Source organism: Pollachius pollachius, assembly GCF_949987615.1.
Source record: "Pollachius pollachius genome assembly, chromosome: 2".
Classification (NCBI taxonomy): Eukaryota; Metazoa; Chordata; class Actinopteri; order Gadiformes; family Gadidae; genus Pollachius; species Pollachius pollachius.
In genome coordinates this window covers 11644825-11666807 of record NC_136935.1, presented here as the reverse complement: position 1 = coordinate 11666807, position 21983 = coordinate 11644825, and the positions used below count along the sequence as shown (strand labels likewise).

The 21983-nt window shown below is 44.3% G+C and overlaps 4 protein-coding genes across 4 annotated transcripts in view; 2 read left to right on the top strand and 2 right to left on the bottom strand.

The window, feature by feature from the left end:
- The window catches only part of fbxw4 (F-box and WD repeat domain containing 4), a 41826-nt gene extending 30836 nt beyond the window's left edge, over positions 1–10990 (top strand). The window contains exons 9-11 of the mRNA XM_079729452.1: positions 5682–5784; positions 7364–7525; positions 7935–10990. Coding sequence (XP_079585578.1) covers positions 5682–5784; positions 7364–7525; positions 7935–8512 — 843 coding nt within the window. The 3' untranslated portion in view covers positions 8513–10990. The remainder of the gene's footprint in view (positions 1–5681; positions 5785–7363; positions 7526–7934) is intronic.
- A 679-nt stretch (positions 10991–11669) lies between these two features.
- On the bottom strand, positions 11670–14989 carry cyp17a1 (cytochrome P450, family 17, subfamily A, polypeptide 1; the record flags this gene model as incomplete). Its single annotated transcript, XM_079730816.1, has 8 exons — positions 11670–11932; positions 12153–12256; positions 12545–12714; positions 12860–13066; positions 13547–13633; positions 13913–14148; positions 14363–14501; positions 14678–14989. The coding sequence occupies 8 exons, from the start codon at positions 14987–14989 to the stop codon at positions 11670–11672; spliced, it is 1518 nt and encodes a 505-aa protein (XP_079586942.1).
- A 517-nt stretch (positions 14990–15506) lies between these two features.
- borcs7 (BLOC-1 related complex subunit 7) lies at positions 15507–16791 on the top strand. Its single transcript, XM_079759016.1, has 5 exons — positions 15507–15644; positions 15955–16017; positions 16114–16157; positions 16247–16267; positions 16410–16791. The coding sequence occupies exons 1-5, from the start codon at positions 15513–15515 to the stop codon at positions 16459–16461; spliced, it is 312 nt and encodes a 103-aa protein (XP_079615142.1). The 5' UTR covers positions 15507–15512; the 3' UTR covers positions 16462–16791.
- Positions 16792–18198: 1407 nt separating this feature from the next.
- On the bottom strand, positions 18199–20786 carry LOC307092000 (cystatin-like). The gene is made up of 4 exons (XM_079758857.1): positions 20675–20786; positions 19814–19992; positions 19306–19422; positions 18199–19088 (listed from the first exon to the last, which is right to left on the bottom strand). The coding sequence occupies exons 1-4, from the start codon at positions 20724–20726 to the stop codon at positions 19008–19010; spliced, it is 429 nt and encodes a 142-aa protein (XP_079614983.1). The 5' UTR covers positions 20727–20786; the 3' UTR covers positions 18199–19007.
- Positions 20787–21983: the final 1197 nt, after the last annotated feature.

The following is a 21983-nucleotide window of genomic DNA, read 5'->3' as shown; positions in this document are numbered from 1 at the left end:
GACCCCCAGAGAGACTAAGCCACGCAGACCCAATAACACCGTTCCCCGCGGACCCCCGTCGGAGGGAGGCTTTAGCAGATGTGATTAAGGGCATACCTGTCCATTCTGTTGTTCCGTCGTCTTGTCATTGTGTTTCTGCTGAGTTCAACTAAAGAGCGCTGAGGATTTTAGTGTGGTCTCAGGGCCCTTTTGAAGGGCCCCCTCGCTTAACCCATAGTCCTATCTCACATGGCGATTTCCATGTGAGATTCATGGACAAGTGCTGCTCTTGCTCACATTTACGGCCATGCCACTGGTCCGACAGACACCTGCCACAGACGGAAATCCACCGTCCTGTGACTCATTCCCTGCAACACAAGGGCTAACCTGTAATTTATCCCCGAGCACTTAGCGGGGCCGGTGCTGTAACACGAGAAGATGTGAAGAATCCACCGCTGTTTTCTTTGGCCAAGTTCATTGGACTTGAATGGACCAGAAGGATTTTGCTTTCTTCCACGGACATGAGGCTTGTTTCCTTGAGAATAACTGAGGCATGGGCTTGTGGACCCGGGAGGATGGAGGGATCAGGTGTCTGCCCAGTGCAACTTGAGGTTTGATTTCTTCGTAGTGCGTCAACAAGACGAAACTGCTTCTTGCTAGGTCTCCTGCTAGGTAACCTCGTGGTCTGCAAGGCGGCAGCAGGTGATGGATTATGTGGCAGGCTCTACTACTAAGCCTCAGTTCCACCGAACGAAGCGATAGTTGATCCTATGTTGCCATCTAGTGGGCAATGTGATTCATTGACACTGATTCAAGTGGAAACGGCGACGCTGACGGCTGACGCACATTATAAAATAATGTATCGTCATATGTATCTTATAGATATTATAGAAGCTTAAAACATCATAAGTTATTATTGTCTTATTTCATAACACGAGGAAAGATACAGCTGCAACCTGGATAAAATATATTTCATTAAATCTGCATATTATTCTTTTAAATACATTTGAGCATACATTCTTAATATCACGGGTGTATCCATTTGTTTATATATATATATATATATATATATATATATATATATATATATATATGTAAGCTTGCATGGATGCAATGAGTCCGTGCAATGTAAAATGGATCCATACAACAATTATAGCAAGATTTATACTTCTTTAATCTTAATGCAGTCATAGGCTTCGTATTTAAATTGTTTAGCACACTCTTTAATTCAAAGTGACATACAGGTGAGCCTGGGAACAAACAAAGCCTACAGTTAATATTGGGGACTTTTCCAAATGGTGCACAAACACATTTCTCAAAAGAAGCAGATAAGAAATAGGAGTGTAAACAGGTTAGGGGAGAATCGCAAACCGTTGTTGGAGTTAGTCCGGCTAGGATCTGTTATAAACCCCTGATCGGGTATGAAAACACTTCTGTCCATTAAATTTGAGATACAAGACACTTGATACAAGATACAAGACATCTTAGAAAAAGGACTACACACACTTCTGTCTGCGCCCTGATGAATGAGAGATCTGATCAAAAAGTCCACAGCCATCTTGTAGCGCTTGTGTCCGCATGCACGCGTCCGTGCACGCTTGCCCTCAACACACCACACAAACACGCATTCCACCAGTCCTCTCCACAGGTCTGACCTCCATCTCCCCTACACCAGCACAACCACCCCCTCCCTCCTCTCCTACCTGTCAGTCATTCTCGGGGGTCTCCACTCGGGGGGGGGGGGGGGGGGGGGGGGGCTGTCAGAGAGGTAAGAGGACCTCCAGCGGCCCCTCTTAAAAGAAAGACTCCCCCCAGCCACCACCCTTCCCTCCTTCCTCCACCCTCCGCCCCACCACCATTACAAAATAAGTCACATTGAAGCAAGTGGCCCGGGCTGCTGCTTTGGACCCAGAGATCAGTCACTGGGTACCTGATTGTCAGTGGCCGGGGTCGGGCCCTTAATCCTATTGTCTCCCCGACAGGATTACTCTCTGGGCTGCCTTTCTCCCTGTGGCTGCGCGCAGGAGAAAGGCCAGATTAAAGGGATTAGCGTGTATCCTCCTGACTTGTCAAGCCGGGATGTGAGGAGGCTATTGACTTCTGGAGACCCTGAATGTGGTGGCGGCTGCCAGGGCAAAGCATGGTCCCAGAGAAGGAGAGAGAGAGAGAGAGAGAGAGAGAGAGAGAGAGCGAGAGAGAGAAGGAGGAGGGGCCATGAAAGGCGATGGAAGACAAGAAGAAATTCCTGAAAGGACAATGTGATTTGTTTGCTTTTGTTCCTCCTGAACTGGGCTGAAAGGTTCAAAGAACTGCCCCTGAGGAGAGGAATCTTGCAAAGAGAGAGAGAGCGAGGGAGAGAGAGAGAGAGAGAGCGAGAGAGAGAGAGAGAGAGAGAGAGAGACAGACAGACAGACAGACAGACAGACAGACAGACAGAGAGAGGGGGGGAAGCGAAGAGAGATAGAGAAGGGGGAACAAGAGAGCAAGGTAGAAGGATAGAGAGGCTAGGGATAAGAGAGAGGGAGAATTAGGGAAGGGAGGCGAGTGAGAAGGGGGAGAGAGAACGGGAGGGTAGAGAAGGAGAGAGGGGAGGAGAGGTAAAGGAGAGATAGAGAAAAGGGGAGAAGGAAAGAGATTGAAGGAGAGAGGGAGCTAATAAGAGGGAGGGGGAGAGAGGAAGAAGGAGAGTGGGAGAAGAGAGCAAGAGGGAGGAGGGAGAGAGGGGTAGGAGAGAGAGACGGTCCTGATGGGAGGAATGAGAGAGAAAGAGAGAGGGGGAGAGAGGGGAGAGAAAGAGGAGAAATACCTTCTCTCTGAGAAGCCTGTAACTACTTGCATGCATTTATTCATATTTTGCTTTGAATGAATGATTATTGTATCCAACACACATGAATACTAAACATGTCCACTCTGTACTCATCTTTAGTCAAGCCAAACAATTAAACTATATCCTGTGTTCTTTGTGTGGCCCTTTTCATCTCAATCCTTGTTGTTTTTTATGTCACCAAAGGCTTTGAATACACATTTTGCTGTATCAGAGTTGCCTCATCAGCTCTGCTTTCAACTCTGCACCAAAATGAAAGTAAATCTGAAAAATCCATCCCCTCTCTCCTTCACCTTGGTTTTCATATTGTTGATTTGTATCCTTAAGTGTCTATCACAGTGACACATTACCTCTCCCCCTACTGGTATTTTTTTTTTAATAAACCATTGTGTCAGTTCACATTTTGGTTTTCTGTGTTATCTTGTCCTTTGTAGCCCATTCCAGCTTAGGGTTCTCTATTTCAAAAATTTTTTGGAAGTTGGTTAACGATTTGCCTATTTTTTTCATGACTGGTTTGTGTCCCTGCTTTGGCCTTGGTTTAAAAAAAATAGGCCTTTCAGCATTTCATCCCGGTCGCTTTAAGTGTCTGCATTTGGATCGTCATTCCAAGTGGGTCTTAATTATACGTTGTTTCCCTACTGCCTTTTACTTTGTCTGTTCCAAGTCTTCTGCTCAATTACAGGGATTCAACATGATTGAGAGCATATTGCGTTGCCCGATGAGTTCAACAACACAATGATTAAGAATTATACATTTATGTGTACTGATATAGTTCTAATACATATTTCAGATTATCAGTATAAAAATATAGGTCATAACTATTCATCCCGTAATTGTATAGCTCCAGTTTATTGTTGGAGGTCAACCAACAGTTTACGACATTAGATTAATAATACAATCAAAATGACCTTTGGGAACTTTTGTTTTAGGGTGCATAGAATCTATATGACAAGGTCAAGGACATAATAAGCCTGACTAGCCTGACAAGGATACTGTAGGGAAAACATTGGTGGAAACATTTTCCACGAATGTTAATTGCACTACACGTGATAAATGTTACTTAACAGAGATAACAATGTTACCAGATTTAACCTTGACTGTAAATTCAGTGTCCGATTCTATCATTTCTTATAGTCATAGTTTAAGTAGGTTGGATCTACAAACATTATAGACGATTGTGAGAATTGTTTATTTGGATCAAACGCTTTAGAAATATAACTTAACCTTTAACTTGTTGCTTTATTAATAACAAGTGTTAGAACAAGAATTTGTTTTCACACCTGCACACAGAGTTCATAAGGTTACCTGGTTTGATTCCCCTGGAAACGATGTGTTGCCGTTTAAATGACAAGCCAATTACTATTCCAGGAATTGAATGACCCATAACCATGACCAATCGGAGCGCTAGGAAGAGGCGGGTCTAGTGTGCTCCCTATCTGAGTAGCTTGTTTTGTTTTGCGGAGCATACAACATACGAAGGGAAGAATGTCAAATGTTTTCAGTTTCAAAAGGGATTAATTACTCAACTCTAAAACGATGGGTATGATGAAACTAGACGTGGAAGGAGAAGATCCGACCACGGTGCCGACGGTCCCAAAGGTAAACTAGGTTGTATAACGTTATTAGCCCCGCTGGTTAGCTCTCTCGGGCTCTCTCTAAAAGTACCTTTCTCTTTCATTTATATTTACCATAGTTCACCGAGAAGGGAGATCCCACATTGTACTAGGTAGTTCCTACGCTTCCATATATAATCTTCCTTTAGCGTGTAAATGACTAATGTATACTCTGCATCGTGTAACTAAAAGTACGTGTAACGTTACTTGTTAAATTCTTTGCAATAGTTTCCCAGCAGCAAAGTACACCGTTTACGTCTAGTATAAATATGAAGGTACAACACAATATAAGTGCTTGTTTTGTAATGGCGTGAGTGAACCAGGTCCAGATGATTGTAGTAGATAGCCACTGATTTACACGCATTAATTATGATAAGCCGTGATACCTCAACTACTTATGTCATTGCATGTATTATCTTTCTTCTAGCTATTTTACTACTCCTATTGATAGACATGTTAACTGTATATTTTAGTATTTTGTCTGCTGTCTCCCTAGTTAGCCCTCAAGAACTGAAACGGGACATATTATCTTATGTATCCCCGCTGGTGTCGTTTTTGAGCAAGTTCACCCTGCTAAACTTGGATTGGGCGTTTGACATTTCAGGAGAAATGTCAGAAGCCTGTAGTGTAGCTGGCGATCAGGAGGAGAGTTTGTCTGCTTGGTGTCTATGCGATTACTGGGTTTAATGGAAAGAGATGGGGAAGGTTTGTTTACTCGAATTGCTGGCAACACGTCGGGCGTCCGATTCCGAATTGCGGTTTCAAGATAGCGCTGGGCTTATTCAGCCGCCCCTCTTCAGCAAGAAGAGCGAAGACCTCTTAGTCTTCCTCCGTAGTTAATGGTGCTGTCATGTCTTTCATATGGGGTACCAAACAGGTAATAAAACGGTCTAATACTACTTCTGCTACTCCTGAGATACTACTACTACTACTACTAATACTACTAACAATATGGTAGATGTCAATCGTGATGTTGTGATCCATCCACAATGAGTTAGTTTAGTATAGTCAGACTCGTTTTAATGAGTTGCTGTTTGCTTGTAAGTTGTCAACTAGGCATGTTCATAGCAAAGCCTAATCTATTTTTAAATTCTTCTGTAAATGAGTATCTGTAGAGGTATTTCAAACATCCAACACACGGAGAAGAAAGGTGCTTGGTACAAGACTACTTAGGCTCAGATCTGTTTGTACTTCTTTGGTCGCACATACGCAAAGATTCCCCAAGTGTTTTCTTAAACCAACCGTGATATTTTGTGTCCCTTCAGAACACCCTGGTGTGCCAGGGAGCCAACAACAGAAGCTACATATGTGATGCGGGCCACTGCTGCGGAGAGACGCAGTGCTGCAGCTACTACCACGAGCTGTGGTGTGAGTAGTTGTTCGCTGTCGCTTACTATGCATGCTTACCAATCATGCATAGGCAGACGCATATTTGCATGTTGCCGCCATAGCCCATTGCATATCAGAGTGGTTCAACTCGCTCGACACGGACAGGTTCATGTGTGTTTCATGTTTGCTGTGCTCTTGTTTTTTCGGCCTCTCTTGGCTCCCTGCCGGCCGGACACTTAAAAAACACATCCTGACGTCATGCACACTCGCTAGATGTTCACAGACACATCGACACCCCTCTCCCTGAGCTCTGCCTGACAGCTTTCTGTTCATACCACAACGGCCCATTTGTCACCTCGTTCCATGGTTCCATTTCACAGCCTAGATAATCTGACGTATGCGACATGAGACATGGAATGTGTGTTGTGGCCCTGATCATGAGCCTACCCCTCCTGAAAAGGCCCAGAGAGTTGCCTCTCTCTCTGCCTGTCTGTCTGACTGATTGCTTGTTTTTGCGCCTGTCTCATCTGCTTCTGTCTGTCTGCCAGCATGTGTGTCTGTCTGTCTGGACTTGTTTACCCGTCTGGGAGTGACTAGCGGCGGATGCATATCATGTTCCCGCCGGGCCGCATTCCCTTAATATAAGCCAGCGTTCCCATCCTATACCAAACAACACTCTCAGTCTCTAGTGAACTCTCTCTCTCTCTCGCTCGTATCTGTGCTTCTGCCTATACTGTGCACTCTCACTTCTCCCAAAAATATGTGTAAATTGCGGGATGATTTAATTCATTCATACATTATTCTAAACTATTAAACCAATTCTATAGATATAGAGCAGTCCTGGATGAGTACCCATCAAGCAATTACAATTAGCAGATGCTTTTATCCAAAGCGACTTACATCGGTTAATACACACATTGACACACCGCCGGCAGAGTCAACCACGCAGGGCGACAGCCAGCTCGTCAGGAGCAGGTAGGGTTAAGTGTCTTGCTCAGGGACACATCGACACTCAGCTAGGAGGAGGTGGGGATCGAACCAGCAACCTTTCGGTTACAAGACAACTGCTCTACCTCCTGAGCTAGAGCAGTTATACATTATAAGCATTCGGGGACTGAAGGCCTGATTTCACAGCGATATCAAGCATGTTGTGGTATATTATACACGCTGTGTTTAACAGCGATAACATTGTGAATCTGGTGACGTTGCAAAACTATTTTTTTATTATTATTACTTATTAAACCCTCATCATGTAAGAATCTTACCTTGTGCATCCTAACTCTCATGTATCCTCCTAGCAGATGACGGCAACTTTTTTTTTCCGAACTTTGCGTACGATTTGTCAAAACCTTTTACTGATCTCATTTCGTGCCTCCATGGTCTTAACAACGGAAAGTAAAGCGACCAAACCAAAATTGCACTGCGTACATAAACAACGTTTTTCTCCAAACACTTCTTCTCCGTTTTTTATTTCAGTTGTCTGCCTGCTCCACGGTTAGTAGGTCCCTCAGGGTTCTGCTTGGTGTGGCGGACCCTCATCAATAAGAGGGTCTTGTGTCTTAGATCTCCTCTGTTGTGTCCTAACGGTCTGGGGGGGGTCTCTCTGTGTGGGGCTCAGGGTTCTGGTTGGTGTGGACCCTCATCATCCTCCTCACCTGCTGTTGTGTGTGTCAGCACCGGCGCTCCAAGCAGCGCTTCCAGCAGCAGCGGCGGCAGAATGAGATCAACCTCATTGCCTACCGCGAGGCCCGCAACAACACCCAGCTGCCCCTGTACCTCAGTGAGTCCCTGTGTGGTCCTGTGTCTTTGTCACTGTTTCGCGCCGTCAACAAGATTAAAAAGGCTCTATTGGAATGGAGAATGTGCATATTCTCTCTTGTCTTTCTCTTTCCGTCTATCTATGAATAGATTCCGATTTTCTCGAAGAGTTATGTATTTCTTTCCTCCGGTCTCTTGTCTTGCTTGTGTTTTATGGTAGAGTGGCTTTTCTGCAATTTATTTGATATAGAGGAAAAAAACTCTACAAAAGAGAAGGATTATGCCAATATATGGTATGATTACAATATGGTAGATAGAATAACGCTTGCCTGTTAAAGTCATGGATCGGCTAAGCATTCAGTCTGTGATACAATGTGGTTGACCGCCGAAAGTGGATCCCCCCTCTCAGAACAATGTTCCCCTGTCCACAGGATTCCTCCCCGACTACCTGCTGCCCACCTACGAGGAGGTGGCCGACACCCCGGCCATGCCCCCTCCCCCCTACAGCCCACCGGAGTATCCGGTCCCCCCGGACACAGCCCTCCACCCTCTGACGGCCCTCCGTCGCCCCGGGAGCGAGGAGGATGAGGAGGAGGCCGCGAGTTATCCCAGGGGAGCGGACCCCCTACTAGGCAGCACCGCCAATGCTGACCCCCTCCAGAGCCAGGCGGTCCCGGCACTGAACGGCGGGGGGGGCGCAGGGGGCCCCGGGCCCCAGCGAGACCTGACCCCGGCCCGCTACCGGCGCTTCACGGGAGACTCGGGCATTGAGGTGTGCGACGGCCAGGACCTGTGGGACCAGCATGGCTTCCTTGGTCGTGAGGAGCAGGAGGAGGAGGATGAGGAGGAGGAGGAGGAGGAGGAGGAGGAAGAGAAAGAGGAGAAGGGGGAGGAAGAGGAGGATACAAAGGAGGAGATCCCGGCGTGTGATAGCTGTAGTGCTCGGGCCGTCGCACGGAACCCGGACATGGATCAGGACAGGGATACACGCACCAGGGCTCTCAGGTAATCCGCTGTGGGATTCCAGAACAATCTATCCAACACTAGAAGGATGCTGTTGATTGTTCTTCAGGCACACAAATTGAGTTTGAACGTTTGGACTGACACGGAGTGTGTGTTTGACGGTGGTCTTAATAACGTGTACATGCGTCTGGGGGGTGAGGGATGCGGTTAAATAATCCATGGAGAATTTTGGGGAGTTTCGTCAAGCGGGTTAAAAAAACGCATTGGCTGTCCCAGTTTTACCGAAAGGGGCCGGGTGTCCCTCCTAGCAAAGGATTGAGGTCTCAGTCTCGAATGTTATACCCCATACACTCTATATCACCATGTGAACCATTTGGGCTTGCTTATTAGCGTCTCCACTTTGCATTGCCTGATGTCTTAGAAAGTGGTACGATAGAACAGAAGAAACCTACAGGAATACGCGGGAACATCCAAAACTCCTTCCAGTTAGGGGTTGTGGCCCAAGCCAAACATCGACCCCTAGTAGCTAAAGATGGCCAGGCAGTGGAACCCCACCATGCCCCATGGTAGCAAATGTAATCTTTATGCCATAATCTTAACTTTATGCATCAAATTTTATTACAGTGGGTCTGAGGTTTCAAAATGGAAAGATGTTTATGGATCTGTGATTGTGAACCATTTTATTTGGGTTCTTTTGTACAATAACTTTATACAATCCACAGCTGAACAATGATGATGACCTGTTGTGATGCCAAAATGTGTTTTTTTTTATAGTCGTAATGTTCTAGATTTGTTTCAATGATTTATTTTGTTGTTTTGTTGGTAAGGCTTAAGGCACAGGACAATCTGTGTTAGCCAACACAAAGGCTGCAAGCACAGCTCTGGCCGGCTCTTCTCACTTCCTGTTGTAGAACAACTACCTCCTGTAGAATAAATTACTCCCTGTCGTAGAGCAACTTCCTGTCGTCAAATAAATTAACTTTTTTAATAAGGGTTTAAAGTCTATGCAATTAAACAACTATTATAAAAACGTTGTTTTAGTTACAGGCAATACAAATTTGTAATTGTGAATATCTAGGAAGCAAATGACTTTTCCTGTCTGTTCATAGCTTCTACTGACTATGAATCTGTCCACTGGTGAATCTTTTCCACCTTTTGTTCATCCTGCCACGTTCACTACTGGCCAGTATGCCTGTGTATCCCACTAACGTGAATCATTTGTTATTTCTCATGAACTGTAAAACTAACGCCTTTACTGCGCTGTGGTAGCCTTCTGTATAGAGCTGGGTGTGATTTGGCGTCTGGGACGTGTTTATCTAGCTCACTCGCACCTAATCTAGTTAAACGTTGAATGTAAGTCTGATGTTGGCCACCAGGGAGAGTATGTTGTCAACCTTAAGTAATGGCATTACAAACATGATGTAAATTAGTTTAAAAAACATCCATAGAGTAGTTAGAGAAACTAGTTTAGCAATATATGAATTCCCTTAACAGTTTGAAGTCCTGCGTCAACAGTTTGAAGTTAACTGTTGGCTAGCTTTTCTGAGGTTTGCTTGCTCAATTGTTGGCATGTTAACCAAGTCGGTCTTACAGGTTGAACGCTGGTCATCATGGTCACTGGCTTAGGTCTGGGATATGCAAATGTGGCTTCTTATCAGGAAAATATAAACGATCGCAATACAGAATTGTAACAGGACTTTTTATCACACTGTACTTTTTTAAACATTCAGGAGACAGTCTGGAATAAATATCACAAAATACATGTATGAACATAGATGTTTATGTTTGAATTCTTAATATTGTACAAAAATGTTTTGGCATTATAGTTAAACAAGTAATAAATGGATTATTATGTGGTTCAATGTCTGATGCATTAAAAATAAATATTAAAAAGGACATGGAACATTATTGGCCTGCTAAGAATAGAAAGAAGCAAGTTTTACATATTTTCTGCGTATCATGAGAGTATACATTCATGTCTATATTCTGCCTGATTTTCAAAACAATGTAGGCCATCACTATTTTTGTAAGAAAATGTATTGTACATGTCATCTACAACTCATTGTACTCATACGTAACTAACATCAATAACCAGCAATTGTAAAGCTCTGAATAAGTTTATTTTTCAGACTTGAATTTATGCTTGGTTCAAACATCAATAATGTTATTAATGCCTATAAATGCATACATTTGAACTCAGAGTACTTTCTCATTTCTGTTTAAGTTAGTTATAGTTCTTAAAATGAAGTTCAATTGTTGGAAGGCTGCCATTTAAAGCGCAACACTGCACTGATTACAATGTTCCTCTTTAACTGATTTGTTAACTTTTTAAAACTCTCCAAAATCAGCACTTTTCTACTTTTAGCACCAAAAAGCCTTATAGTTGCTGGTGCCAGGTGTTTTTCTGTCTTTAAGCTCATTTTGTTATCTGTGTAATGAATTACTAAATTTCTCCGTTTTTTTCTCCTTATGTTTATTGTTTTTGGGAGTGTATAAATGATTAAATGATGTTATGGACCGATAATTGTGTAATGACTGATTATTAGAAAATGTATCTACAACATATTGGAATTCAAGAGGTTAGAATCTGAACAAGTCCCACAATTTACTAGTGATTCGGAGACTACGCTACACAATGATGCACCCTTCAACTGTTATTTGCCACTCGATATGCCATGGCTAAATTGCGTGGCGTTTTTTCGTATCGAAACTTAAGGATGATATACTTCTCATCAAACTGGACGGAACTGAAAGGAAGCGCAGCACACTCCAATAAAGTCGGGTTTATACGCCTCCGTCCACACGTCTGTGAAGATCCAGACTCAAGTTGCCATGCATATCTTAATGCTTAACCATAGCTTAGCCAAAATGTTTGCGATGATTTTGAGAAACTCAAACGTAATCGAAATGGACCCTCTTTTCATGATACTGAGCGTAACCCTACAACGGTTACGAAATTGTTCCCAGCCACCTTTTTACTACTCCTATTGATAGACATGTTTAGTTTAGTATTTTGTCTGCTGTCTCCCTAGTTAACCCTCAAGAACTAAAACGGGGCATATTATCTTATGTATCCCCGCTGGTGTCGTTTTTGAGCAAGAAAAAGATGGCATTAGAAAAAGAAGACTGAGTCGCCCAGAACAATCCTGATATCAAACCCGCCACCAGGTAACCCCAGTGTGTGGTCGCCTCCTCGCTGGCTATCAGGACCCCCATCCCGCTCGCAGTGTGGCGTGGACTTCGTACTTGGCGGGCTGCAGAACTACCCCAAACTTCCCCTCCAGGCTGGGCAGCAGCCGGCCCGCCGGCACAGAGAAGGTAAAACGCTGCAGCGTCCACGACAGGAAGAGGAAGAGCTCCATCTTGGCCAGGCTCTCCCCGAGACACACCCGCACGCCCGCACCAAACGGCAGGTAGCTGGGAGACGGGAGCACCACGCCCGAGCCCTCTGCATCCAGGAAGCGACCTAGAAATAGAGGAGAGGGAGAGAGAGAGAGAGTTAGAGAGAGAGGGATCCAGAGCCACATATAAGCAAATGATCAAATCTGATGTAATCACATAGATCCTGTTTTAAACATCTTTAAAATGTCTTCTGATGTGGACCAGAATGTGGCCCACATCTGGTATACATCTGAATCTGTTTAATGCAAAACATTTAAACACAAACAATGTAATTTATTCCTCACCTGGGTCAAAGATTTCTGGATTTTTCCACTCCTTTTCATCATGGTGCAGTGACCACAAGTTAATAATGACCCGGTCACCTTTGCTTACAGCGAAGTTTCCGATACTATGAAAAAACAAAAGCATAAATTAAAAAGATCAGTGCGTAATTTTGTTTTTTTAAGCAGGCAAAATTGAGCATGAATTATTTTATATTCACTGCTACTTCTTTCTGCCCCACCCTTAATGAGAAATTCACAAATGTTTGTATTATACGACCACGATTTGACAAGGAGGGCCACCTGTTGGTTCCCGAGCCAGACGTTGAGAACCCCTGCTGTAATGCCTGGAGCTCTGTGTGTGTGTGTGTGTGTGTGTGTGTGTGTGTGTGGGGGGGGGGGGGGTGTTACAATACCTGGTGTCAGCGAGGGCCACGTGGGGGATGAGCAGGGGGGCGACGGGGCGGATCCGCAGCACCTCCCGGATGGTGGCCTCCAGGTAAGGCAGGCTCCCCCTGTCTTTGATCTGGGGGGTCCGGTCACGGCCCACCCTGCCGTCCAGCTCCTCCTGTATACGCTTCTGCACCTGAGCATGCACACGCACGCACGCACACACACACACACACACACACACACACACACACACAAATAATTTATATTAATTTATTACTCATTTATAATGCCCCTACCCTGTGTGTGTGTGTGTGGGTGTATGCGTGCGTTCCCCTCACCTGTGGGTAATGGATGAGGTAGGCGACGGCCCATTTGAGCACGGTCGTCGTGGTTTCCACGCCGGCGCCAAAGATGTCCCCGACGGTCATGAGCACGTGGTCGTCACTCAGCCCCACAGCCTGCGTCAGGTTGTGGTTCTCGGCGCTGCGCTTGGCCCGCAGAAGGGCGTCCAGCAGGTCCCTCTGCACGTGGTCGCTGTAGTCGGCCTGTCAGGAGAGGCCGTCGGCGGGGAAACATACGTCTGACATCGTCATGTCTATTGTTAAAAAAGGAGTTGTCTAACCACAGCCAACCACGTACCCCACATCCGCATTGGACCCACCCCTTGTCGTCCCTGAGCACCATGCCCCAACCCTCTCTCCCCCCCCCCCCCCCCCCCCCCCAATTAAATGTATCTGAAAAAAATAATAATTTTTATTAGCTGGAGAAAATGTTTCCTATGATTTGAAATTGCATTTGAAAGAAATTGATTTTAGGGAGATCTATCTTAGTCGCTTTGAACAATAGCATCTGCTTAATGACTAAATAGATAATAGAGAGAGAGAGAAAGAGAGTACTTCCTCAGACTCACTTATAGTCAAATATATGCAATGGGGCTGTACTGATAATATTATACTTTGCAAATCCTGTTTACTTGCAAACAATTTCATCAAACCTTCTTTGATAGTCAAACAGTTTAGGCCCACCTTGTGTTCATCATATTTCTTCTGCAGAAGACTGTCTCTGGCTGCTACACAGTCCTTTAGAAGGCGCAGGTCCGCGTTGGGAAAGATCTGGAAGGGTCAGAGGTCACTCTTTACTAAGATAAGAGCAGACGTGCTCTTGCCGTACTCCTACCAGTCTCCCAATACAGTTGGAGAGTACAGAATTAATGCTGGTATACTGTTAGAAGTATATAGTAAATATTCTGGTTTCCCCGTCAGTTTGGCCATGGGGGTGTGTGGCACAGGAAGTTATTGGCCACTCTGAGGTCAACCCCGTCCCCTACCTGTCATAAACATTACGACGTTTACATTTAAACAACGATGAAACCGGCTCAGCTGGAGGCTTACCTGCAAGCAGGGGAAGATATCCACCAAGCTGTCCTTGGCCACGGTGTCCACGATGCCCTGGCTGTAGCCCAGCATGGACTGGAACTCCGGGTCGCCCCGGCGGTACGAGGAGTTGAAGCAGAGCGCGCAGATCACGTTGGTGACCGCGCGCGTGAGCTCCGGTGCTAGGTCCAGCGGCAGACCGCGCAAGGCCGCCTCGGACACGGCGGTACACAGAGACTGCGACTCCTGGCAAACTGGCGGTGTTGGAGAATGGTCAGGAATCCGTGCGAAAACAGTTTGCGTGCGTAAAAGCTGCGTTAATTTCATGAAACGGACTATAACTTAGATTTTTTTTTTTTAATTAAATTTAAAAAGTTTCGAGTTATCTCACAACAGAAAGGCGTTACAGACAGTGAGGTTAAAGATAAACAGTAGGGACAACCCGAACCAATCGTTCGATTTACTCACCGATCTTCTCGATGGAGGCTGAGCCCTCCCCGAACATGCACAGGGCTCCGTGCACGATCTTCCGATGGAACCTCCAGGTGGGACCGTAGTCCCCGAACGCGATGTCTTTCCCGTCCCTGGTCAGTACATCTGTGGTGACCTGGAAGAAAATGAAAAGTTACAAAAATAAACAGAAACAACGTAAGCTTAAAAACCAAGTAGGCCTATGCCTGCATGAAGAGGACGAAAATAGAATTTCAAAAACTAAGAAGATATAATGTAAAATAAATGGTTTCATTCCAATTTGGTGCGTCGAAAATATTGGCGAACGCCTACACTTCGGGGTCTCCCGGCGAATATCTTCCCCTTCTTCAGTAAAACCTCCTTGGCGTGCACGTGGTGGTTGACCAGGATCAGTTTATGCGCCCCCATCATTAGAGAATACGTCGGTCCGTATTTCTCCTGCAGACTTTGGAAGAGGATGTGTGGCGGGCTGTCACTGCGCAGGCTGAGCAGACTGCCGATGATCGGGAGCGCCGGCAGGTGTGGGGGTCCCCCGTGGCCCTTCGACGATCCTGTCAGCTTCACAAGCAGCAACAAAGCTATCAGAACAACCAAGAACACAAAAAGGAATAAAAGCAAGGCCATGTTGACGACACTGATGAATAAATATGATTCAGTGTTCAAATTGTTATTTTTATTTAATTTAGGCCAATAATCGGTGTTAAGGAAATGCTGCAGAATGACTTTGGACAGGGATGGGATGTATTTTATCCGAGTCCTTCAATGCCATTACCTTGACACCATAATCTATTCAAATAAGGTTGTTTTTTTTCTTCAAATGAGTTATCGCTTGGAGTAGTGCCAATAACAATCCCCCTAATGGTACCCTGTTCAAATTCAGGTTATTTAGGCAATCAATCTGGCCTATTATTGAATTAGGCCTACCTAGGACCTATCGATAAACATACATTTGTAACCGTAATTGAAAACCGTAATTTTGTAACCAAAAAAATTGTACAAGTCTTAATACTTGCTCTTAATTATAATATTTGGAGGTAAATGGAAAAAAAGTGCACTTAATCTATGTATAAAAAAAACAAAAAAAAAACGAGCCTAATGAGTTTTGTCCTATGAGACGCACCGTAGTTCGGATAAACAAGAATGAAACATGTCTTCCGCAGAAACCCAGCCGCGGTTCGGTCAGTCGGTCAAGGGTCTTTTATCGGATAAAGTGGGCACATGTAGCGGGGATGTGATTGCTCTGACTCGGCAAGTGTTAAAAGGATCGCGTAGTCAAGAGGTAAGACCTTGGAGGCTATGATCTATCAAGGGGTCCTGAAAATTGCTAACGGGCTAGCCTAACATTGGTTCTGTTGTGACTATCAACTTGTACCGTTGATAGAATAATAATAACAGAGCTTTATTATAGAGGTAATGGTTCCAATGATCTGTAGTCTCTATAAATTGGGTTATATTGTACCTGTTGTCTGGTCAAAGAGTGGAATAGCTCATTGCAATTTTGTAGCATAGAGGAAATTGAGAGTATTGTTGTATATACTGTCCAATATGTGACGCTGCACTTCATAATTACTCCTAAATGTCTCATCCAGCTACTCGGCCAAGCAGCCAGAAATATGGTTATTCAGGAAGATGCCATTTTACACTCCGAGGATGTAAGTAAAGAGAATTGCCTTATTTATGTTCGCTTGTCATACCGTTGTGTATCACAAGGTGTCAGAAATCAGCACTAACTATCTTTCTTCTTGCAGAGTTTAAGAAAAATGTCCATAATCACCACTCACTTACAATATCAGTGAGTTATTATTGTGTTTTTTCAAATACAGTAAAATGCAAAGAAATACAATATCTTGATGTGAAAAACTGTATTTTGTTTCATTTTAGACAAGAGGCCATCCAAAAGAAGTAAGTCTAAACATGGAGCGCTGTTTTTTGTTTTGCCGCATCGCTATCTCCACCCAATGCCACAACACTATTCAATTAACTGACAATGTCTCTTACCCCCCCCTCCCCATATCCCTTCTTATTTTCACTCCCTCTCCGCTAGCGTGGAACACTCGAAAAACCTTCAGGATCAACTCAGACACTTGCTTAAATGAAACCCGCCGACCAACAGATTTATCCCTCACCATCTCTCCAGTCGTCCATTACATTATTATACAGACTCTCATCTTGTGGTATTGGTGCACCAATGACAGACAAATAGTGAAACCTGTGGTGATACGAAAGACATGTCGGCCGTGTTCCATGAACACAACCGACTTCTGTGTACCCCCTAGACTTCAACCAAGACAGAGCGAATTGCATTGGCTACACTGAATATGAAATGATACTGTCAAACATGCCTGTTAACACATCAATTAGAAGTTGATTGTTTGTTGTTTTTTTTTTATCATTGTTATTAATTAAATGCTTCCCTCTTCCTGGTGTTTCTTGCTGAATTTTTTCACATTCATACGTTGGTCCGCAGAATGAAGGAAGGCGGGAAAACAACCTGACGGCGTAGCGTCGTTTTAAATCGAGTTCTATTGTTACTTGGATTGCAACACTGCAGGTCATCAACTATTCATCCTGTTGACACGTCCGCCTGTCTCAAAAGTCAGATTGAACTGTTCTCCCCTTGCATGTGGAGCCGTGCTATCTGCTTCCAAGGCCAAGCAGCTGCCTGCCCTGACTAGGGCCGTCCCTGAGCTTCTCTGACGTGAGGGGGCCGCCGCCGCTGGCTTCCTCGGCTGCACGTGCGGGGTCGATTCAGAACCCAACCCTGACGATGAGGATGCTGTTATATGTCCCCCCTTCCTCAGATGTAGGGAGTTTCGCTTAGCCACGACACAAGGTCGGGGTTTGTAGCATAGTTCTGCTTGACGAGGTCTCGCGTGTGGCTATCTGCCCAGTGTGCTTTTGATGTTCTGTACAAGGGAACGTGCCAGTGGTTCGAGCCAAAATAATGTTCTCTTTGTCCCGATGACCCCTTGCACACCTTATCACGCTCCAAGGTTTGGATGGAAGTCTGCCAGGGACATGGAGAAGGGAGGCCTGATTGGTTTTAGCTTGGAAAAACATGGCTTGATTTTTTTGAATCAGTGGCATGCTGAGATCAGAGAGGCAACAGTGGGAAATCTGAATTAAAGACTACACTTTTCAATGTTTTCTCTTATTATGGTACTCAATTGCACCGCTGTTTGCTGCTTCTGCCAAATGGTAAGAAAAAATGATAATGGCCTTAATGTCCCCCCACATCGATACCAAACATGTACATTAGGTTAGGTGTGCAGATTTATACTGTGCATCATTGTCACAAAAGTAATAGTGGAATAATTTTGGAACTTTCAATCACTGATCAATAGAACCACTTAAATGTTGATAAGTAATGAACCCCTCATTCAGAAGTCAATTTGAGCAGTGTGAAAAGGTCACACTGCCTTTATCTCCTTTCACAGGTCTGTATTATAATTCACATTATACTGTGCTAACCTTGATGTTGCCGTTTTTTGTTATGCTGCACGATCTTTACACTTACACAACAGAAGGGGAAATCCAGAAGTGAGTTGGCCAGAGGTCCTGCATGATGGCCAGGCTGGGCCGCCCACTCTAGGTGTGTGTGTGTGTGTGTGTATTCTGTTTCAACAACAAATGGTGAAACATCAGGGTTTCCTGTCAGGTTAGTTTTTCCTAAGATACATTTAGCAACCCCATAAGGCCGTCTAACTGTCCCTGGTGCTGATTGGCTGAGTCGAGCACATTACACACACACACACACACCTGGCAGGTGTGTGCAGATTTATTGATAGTATTGTTTATGTGACGGGTCATTATTGACAATAATAACAATTACACATTTTTCATATTTAATAATTTTCATGATTCCAATCAGGTCATTTTCAGCTCTTCATAAAACAATTGAAGAAAAAAAAACTAAACGCAAACAAGTAAATTAAAACAACTTAAAGTGGACATATTATGCCACCAGGTGTGAGAGTGATTAGCCTTACAAGCCATTTCGAAAATCTGCCCCAGATGACATCACTGGTGGGCGTGTCCACCTAGATCTGTGCTGGATAGATGAGCAACATTTACTTCAGTCCACTGGGTAGGCTGGTAGACTGATCTATCCAGCACAGATCTAGGTGGACACGCCCACATAATATATAATCCGGGGTAGCCGTTTGTATGCTTCTTTACACCATCCAAGGTTATTTTCAAGGCACTCACCACAACATGAAAACATAACATTAAAGCAAGACCCTAACCCTACAACTAATTCCAACCCCCAAAACAACCCCTAATCACTCCCTACCCATTTCAATGGATACACAATCACCCTTAACATCACCTTGTGTTGGAAAATAATGTGATGACTGTTATGATTCAACAGTGGGGTTAGGCATTCTCATTTGAACTGTAAAATACAAGTAACATGTACTTTTCCTATATAGATAAGCTAATCTTGGAGATGGATAAGTTAGATATGAACACAGACACAGCTGCTTTCATTAAGAATGGACCTCTATGTCTTTTATTTCTATGTACAGCAGGGATTAAGCACATTATTTGACGATGCTAGCAGCAGAATTAGTTGCTAAGAATTTAGCTGCTAAGAATTTAATGTGGCGCTAGCACATGTGGGGCTTGCAAGGCGTGCTCCTCAGTCCTGACAGCGGGAGGAGGTGGTGGTCATCTGGTCGAGCCAGGGCAGAGACAGGACCACAAAGTGACACTGGAACATCTGGAGGGGAGAAGTCACACAGAAGAACCGCCGGAATTACCCAGAGAGCGGGTTGCCCAGGCCACGGCCACCTTCATTCACTATCGCTACTTTACCACACCTGGTGGTCAACTAGGTCCCCTTTAGATATACAGATAATTAGATGGAACCAGTGCTTTGCCGTCCAATTTTTTTACGTTTTCTCCCCCTGGGGTGAGTTCCTCTTAGGGTCGGCTACCTGGTGAAGACGTCCCTCTGGCTGGATTTCGCAGTCTAACAGGTCCCGGCCCAGGCGTTTAAGACACACGGTCCTGGAGATCCGGACCTCCAAGATGTAGCGGATTCCCTTCACAATCTGTGACCATGTGGAGAATGAAGGTAGGGTTACGATTGGTTGGTTTACAGCAGCCACTAAACCCCAAGAGCCAGCACCAAAGCCATTTGATGCTGGCATTTCAGTTAATGGTCCAAAAACAGAACGAGCCTTACCCAGCACCATACCCACTTGTTGTCATGACTACGGGGGAAGGATAGTGTAGTGATGAGCGTGTTTGACTCCCAGGCCATAGTAACTGGGTTGGATCTCCAATTTCTGAAGCATACCTCTATCCTTGAGCAAATAAATACTAAATCCCTACCTGCTCCTTAAAATTACGTGAATCGGAATTCACTGGAAATCACTGTGACTTAATAGTCACACACCCTGCTAAATGACTTATCCAAAAACCTGTCTCCATCTTGCATACCTGTCTCTGGGCCTTTTCCACCTTGGAGGTCCTGAACAGATAGGCGTCGTTAGACTGGTTGTTGAAGGAGTAGGTGGCCACCAGCAAGGCCTTGGCCAGCCCCTTGTCGTTCTTACTGACGTTGGATGGAGAGCCTGGAACCATCACCTCCCCACGCTCCTCCATGCTCCACGCCACCTCTTGGCCGTCAACAGAGACATTAGGAATATAACTGCAGGTATCATTGGGCTAGCGTGAAAAAACACTGTTGAGACATTTAAGTGTGTGTAGTGGTAAGGGTGTTCGACTTGCAGCCGAGAAGTAGTGGTGTTGATGCCCAATGTCCACATTCTACTTTCAGGCTCCTCCTTAATGACCTTCAGCCTATCTGAATTCACTGGAAGTTGCATTGGATAAAAACATCAGCTAAATGAATAGTACAAATCCCATTTGACATATTGGTATCCATTTAGATTAAAAAAAAGGGGTAGCCAATGGAAACAAGATGCTGCTTGGATATCTTTGTGGTTTGTACCCCACAACCAAAAAGCATTCAGAAGGTGAGAGTCCTGCCTCAATTACAGTCGTAACAACAAATCCAGACCCGAGACTTTCAACATCATAAGCCATGACAAATATCTGTTCTAACTATGTAACGTTGAGATGAAGTAGTTCAGTAAGGTTACGCAAGTTGTGAACTGTATCACAACAAACATTTCAAAAAGTGTTACGCCTTTTAATTCACACACAAACTCCAGCTCTTGTTGGATCTCAGTCTAACAGTCAATGTTTAAACTGGAGACCTTGATAATCACTTCCACTAAGAAGATCAGTGTCACATGTTAACACTAGAGAAGTTTTGAAAAGTTGAAAAAATCTTACCAAGAGCAGTTAGGAGAGAGACCAACAGTAGAACCTTCTCGTAAGTCCTCATCACGCCTGTCTCTCTCGCTTACTTTCTCTATGAGTCTCTTATCTCTCTCTCTCTCTCTCTCTCTCTCTCTCTCTCTCTCTCTCTCTCTCTCTCTCTCTCTCTCTCTCTCTCTCTCTCTCTCTCTCTCTCTCTCTCTCTCTCTCTCTCTCTCTCTCTCTCTCTCTCTCTCTCTCTCTCTCTCTCTCTCTCTCTCTCTCTCTCTCTCTCTCTCTCTCTCTCTCTCTCTCTCTCTCTCTCTCTCTCTCTCTCTCTCTCTCTCTCTCTCTCTCTCTCTCTCTCTCTCTCTCTCTCTCTCTCTCTCCAGGCTAGCTTCCTGTGCAGCAAGACTGTTACCACAGCAGGCCAACCAGGTTACCTCTCTGGCAGTGTCGGCTGATCAGGGGTCAGTTATACTGAACATAAACCACAGCTGCAGGCCAGGCTGACTCCAGAGCAGTGAAACACACTGAGTGTCAACATGCATACACTCAGCTGAGACAAATGACGCCTAACGAGATAACCCAACTGAATACTCCGTGAAGATGAACTACTTCCTTGGTTATTGTTTTATCGATATTCTAATGTTTTATTGTAGATCACTTCAATATGTTTAAAAGATGTTGATCGAAAGAAAGAGAGAGGTTAATTTGCTCTGCCTCCATCACCACTTCCTTTACTCAACCACAAACATACTTACTGTGAGCTCTTATCTAACAATGTCTGTTTTTGGATTTTATTTGGAAGCATAGTTGTGTATATATATATATATATATATATATACTGTAATTGTTGTTTATTTTTATTGTAAATACAATAGCTGTTTTTACACAATCCCATAAGCATTGCCACTTTCATTTCACTGTCCATCCTGTATGTGACGAATAAAGTTGTTGATTCTTGAATCTTCAATATAAATACACAAAAACAAATTCACATATATCACAACTTGATGATGTAAAATGCAGTGGGTTTACACACAATTATCTCTATAACATTCTGAGAGATGAGATTTTCAAAGGGCCCACAGTGCCCTATGCGGGGACTGTGGGCCCTTTGTTGAGCGTTATCCGCATAAGGCCCCTTTTCTTTGTTTACTTTTAGCATATTTTATTCTGAAAAGAATCATTGTGATGTGTTGCAATTAATGAAAAAATGGCAGAAACTGTAAAAGAGGTTTGCGCATTCCTCAAACCTCAACATGTAAATTCATCCATATATGATCAATACATAAATTCATACTGAGTGTATTGCAATTTTAACATTTAACCGCACAGTGGC

Bases quoted from the DNA above. Each gene is read 5' to 3' on its own strand.
- borcs7 (XM_079759016.1), top strand. From the start codon at position 15,513: ATGTCTTCCGCAGAAACCCAGCCGCGGTTCGGTCAGTCGGTCAAGGGT. The intron at 16,018-16,113 runs GTAAGTAAAGAG...TTCTTCTTGCAG, and splicing joins CCATTTTACACTCCGAGGAT to AGTTTAAGAAAAATGTCCAT. The intron at 16,158-16,246 runs GTGAGTTATTAT...GTTTCATTTTAG, and splicing joins ACCACTCACTTACAATATCA to ACAAGAGGCCATCCAAAAGA.
- LOC307092000 (XM_079758857.1), bottom strand. From the start codon at position 20,726: ATGAGGACTTACGAGAAGGTTCTACTGTTGGTCTCTCTCCTAACTGCT. The intron at 19,423-19,813 runs GTATGCAAGATG...ACATGGTCACAG, and splicing joins TGGAAAAGGCCCAGAGACAG to ATTGTGAAGGGAATCCGCTA. The intron at 19,089-19,305 runs GTAGCCGACCCT...TCTCCCCTCCAG, and splicing joins CAGAGGGACGTCTTCACCAG to ATGTTCCAGTGTCACTTTGT.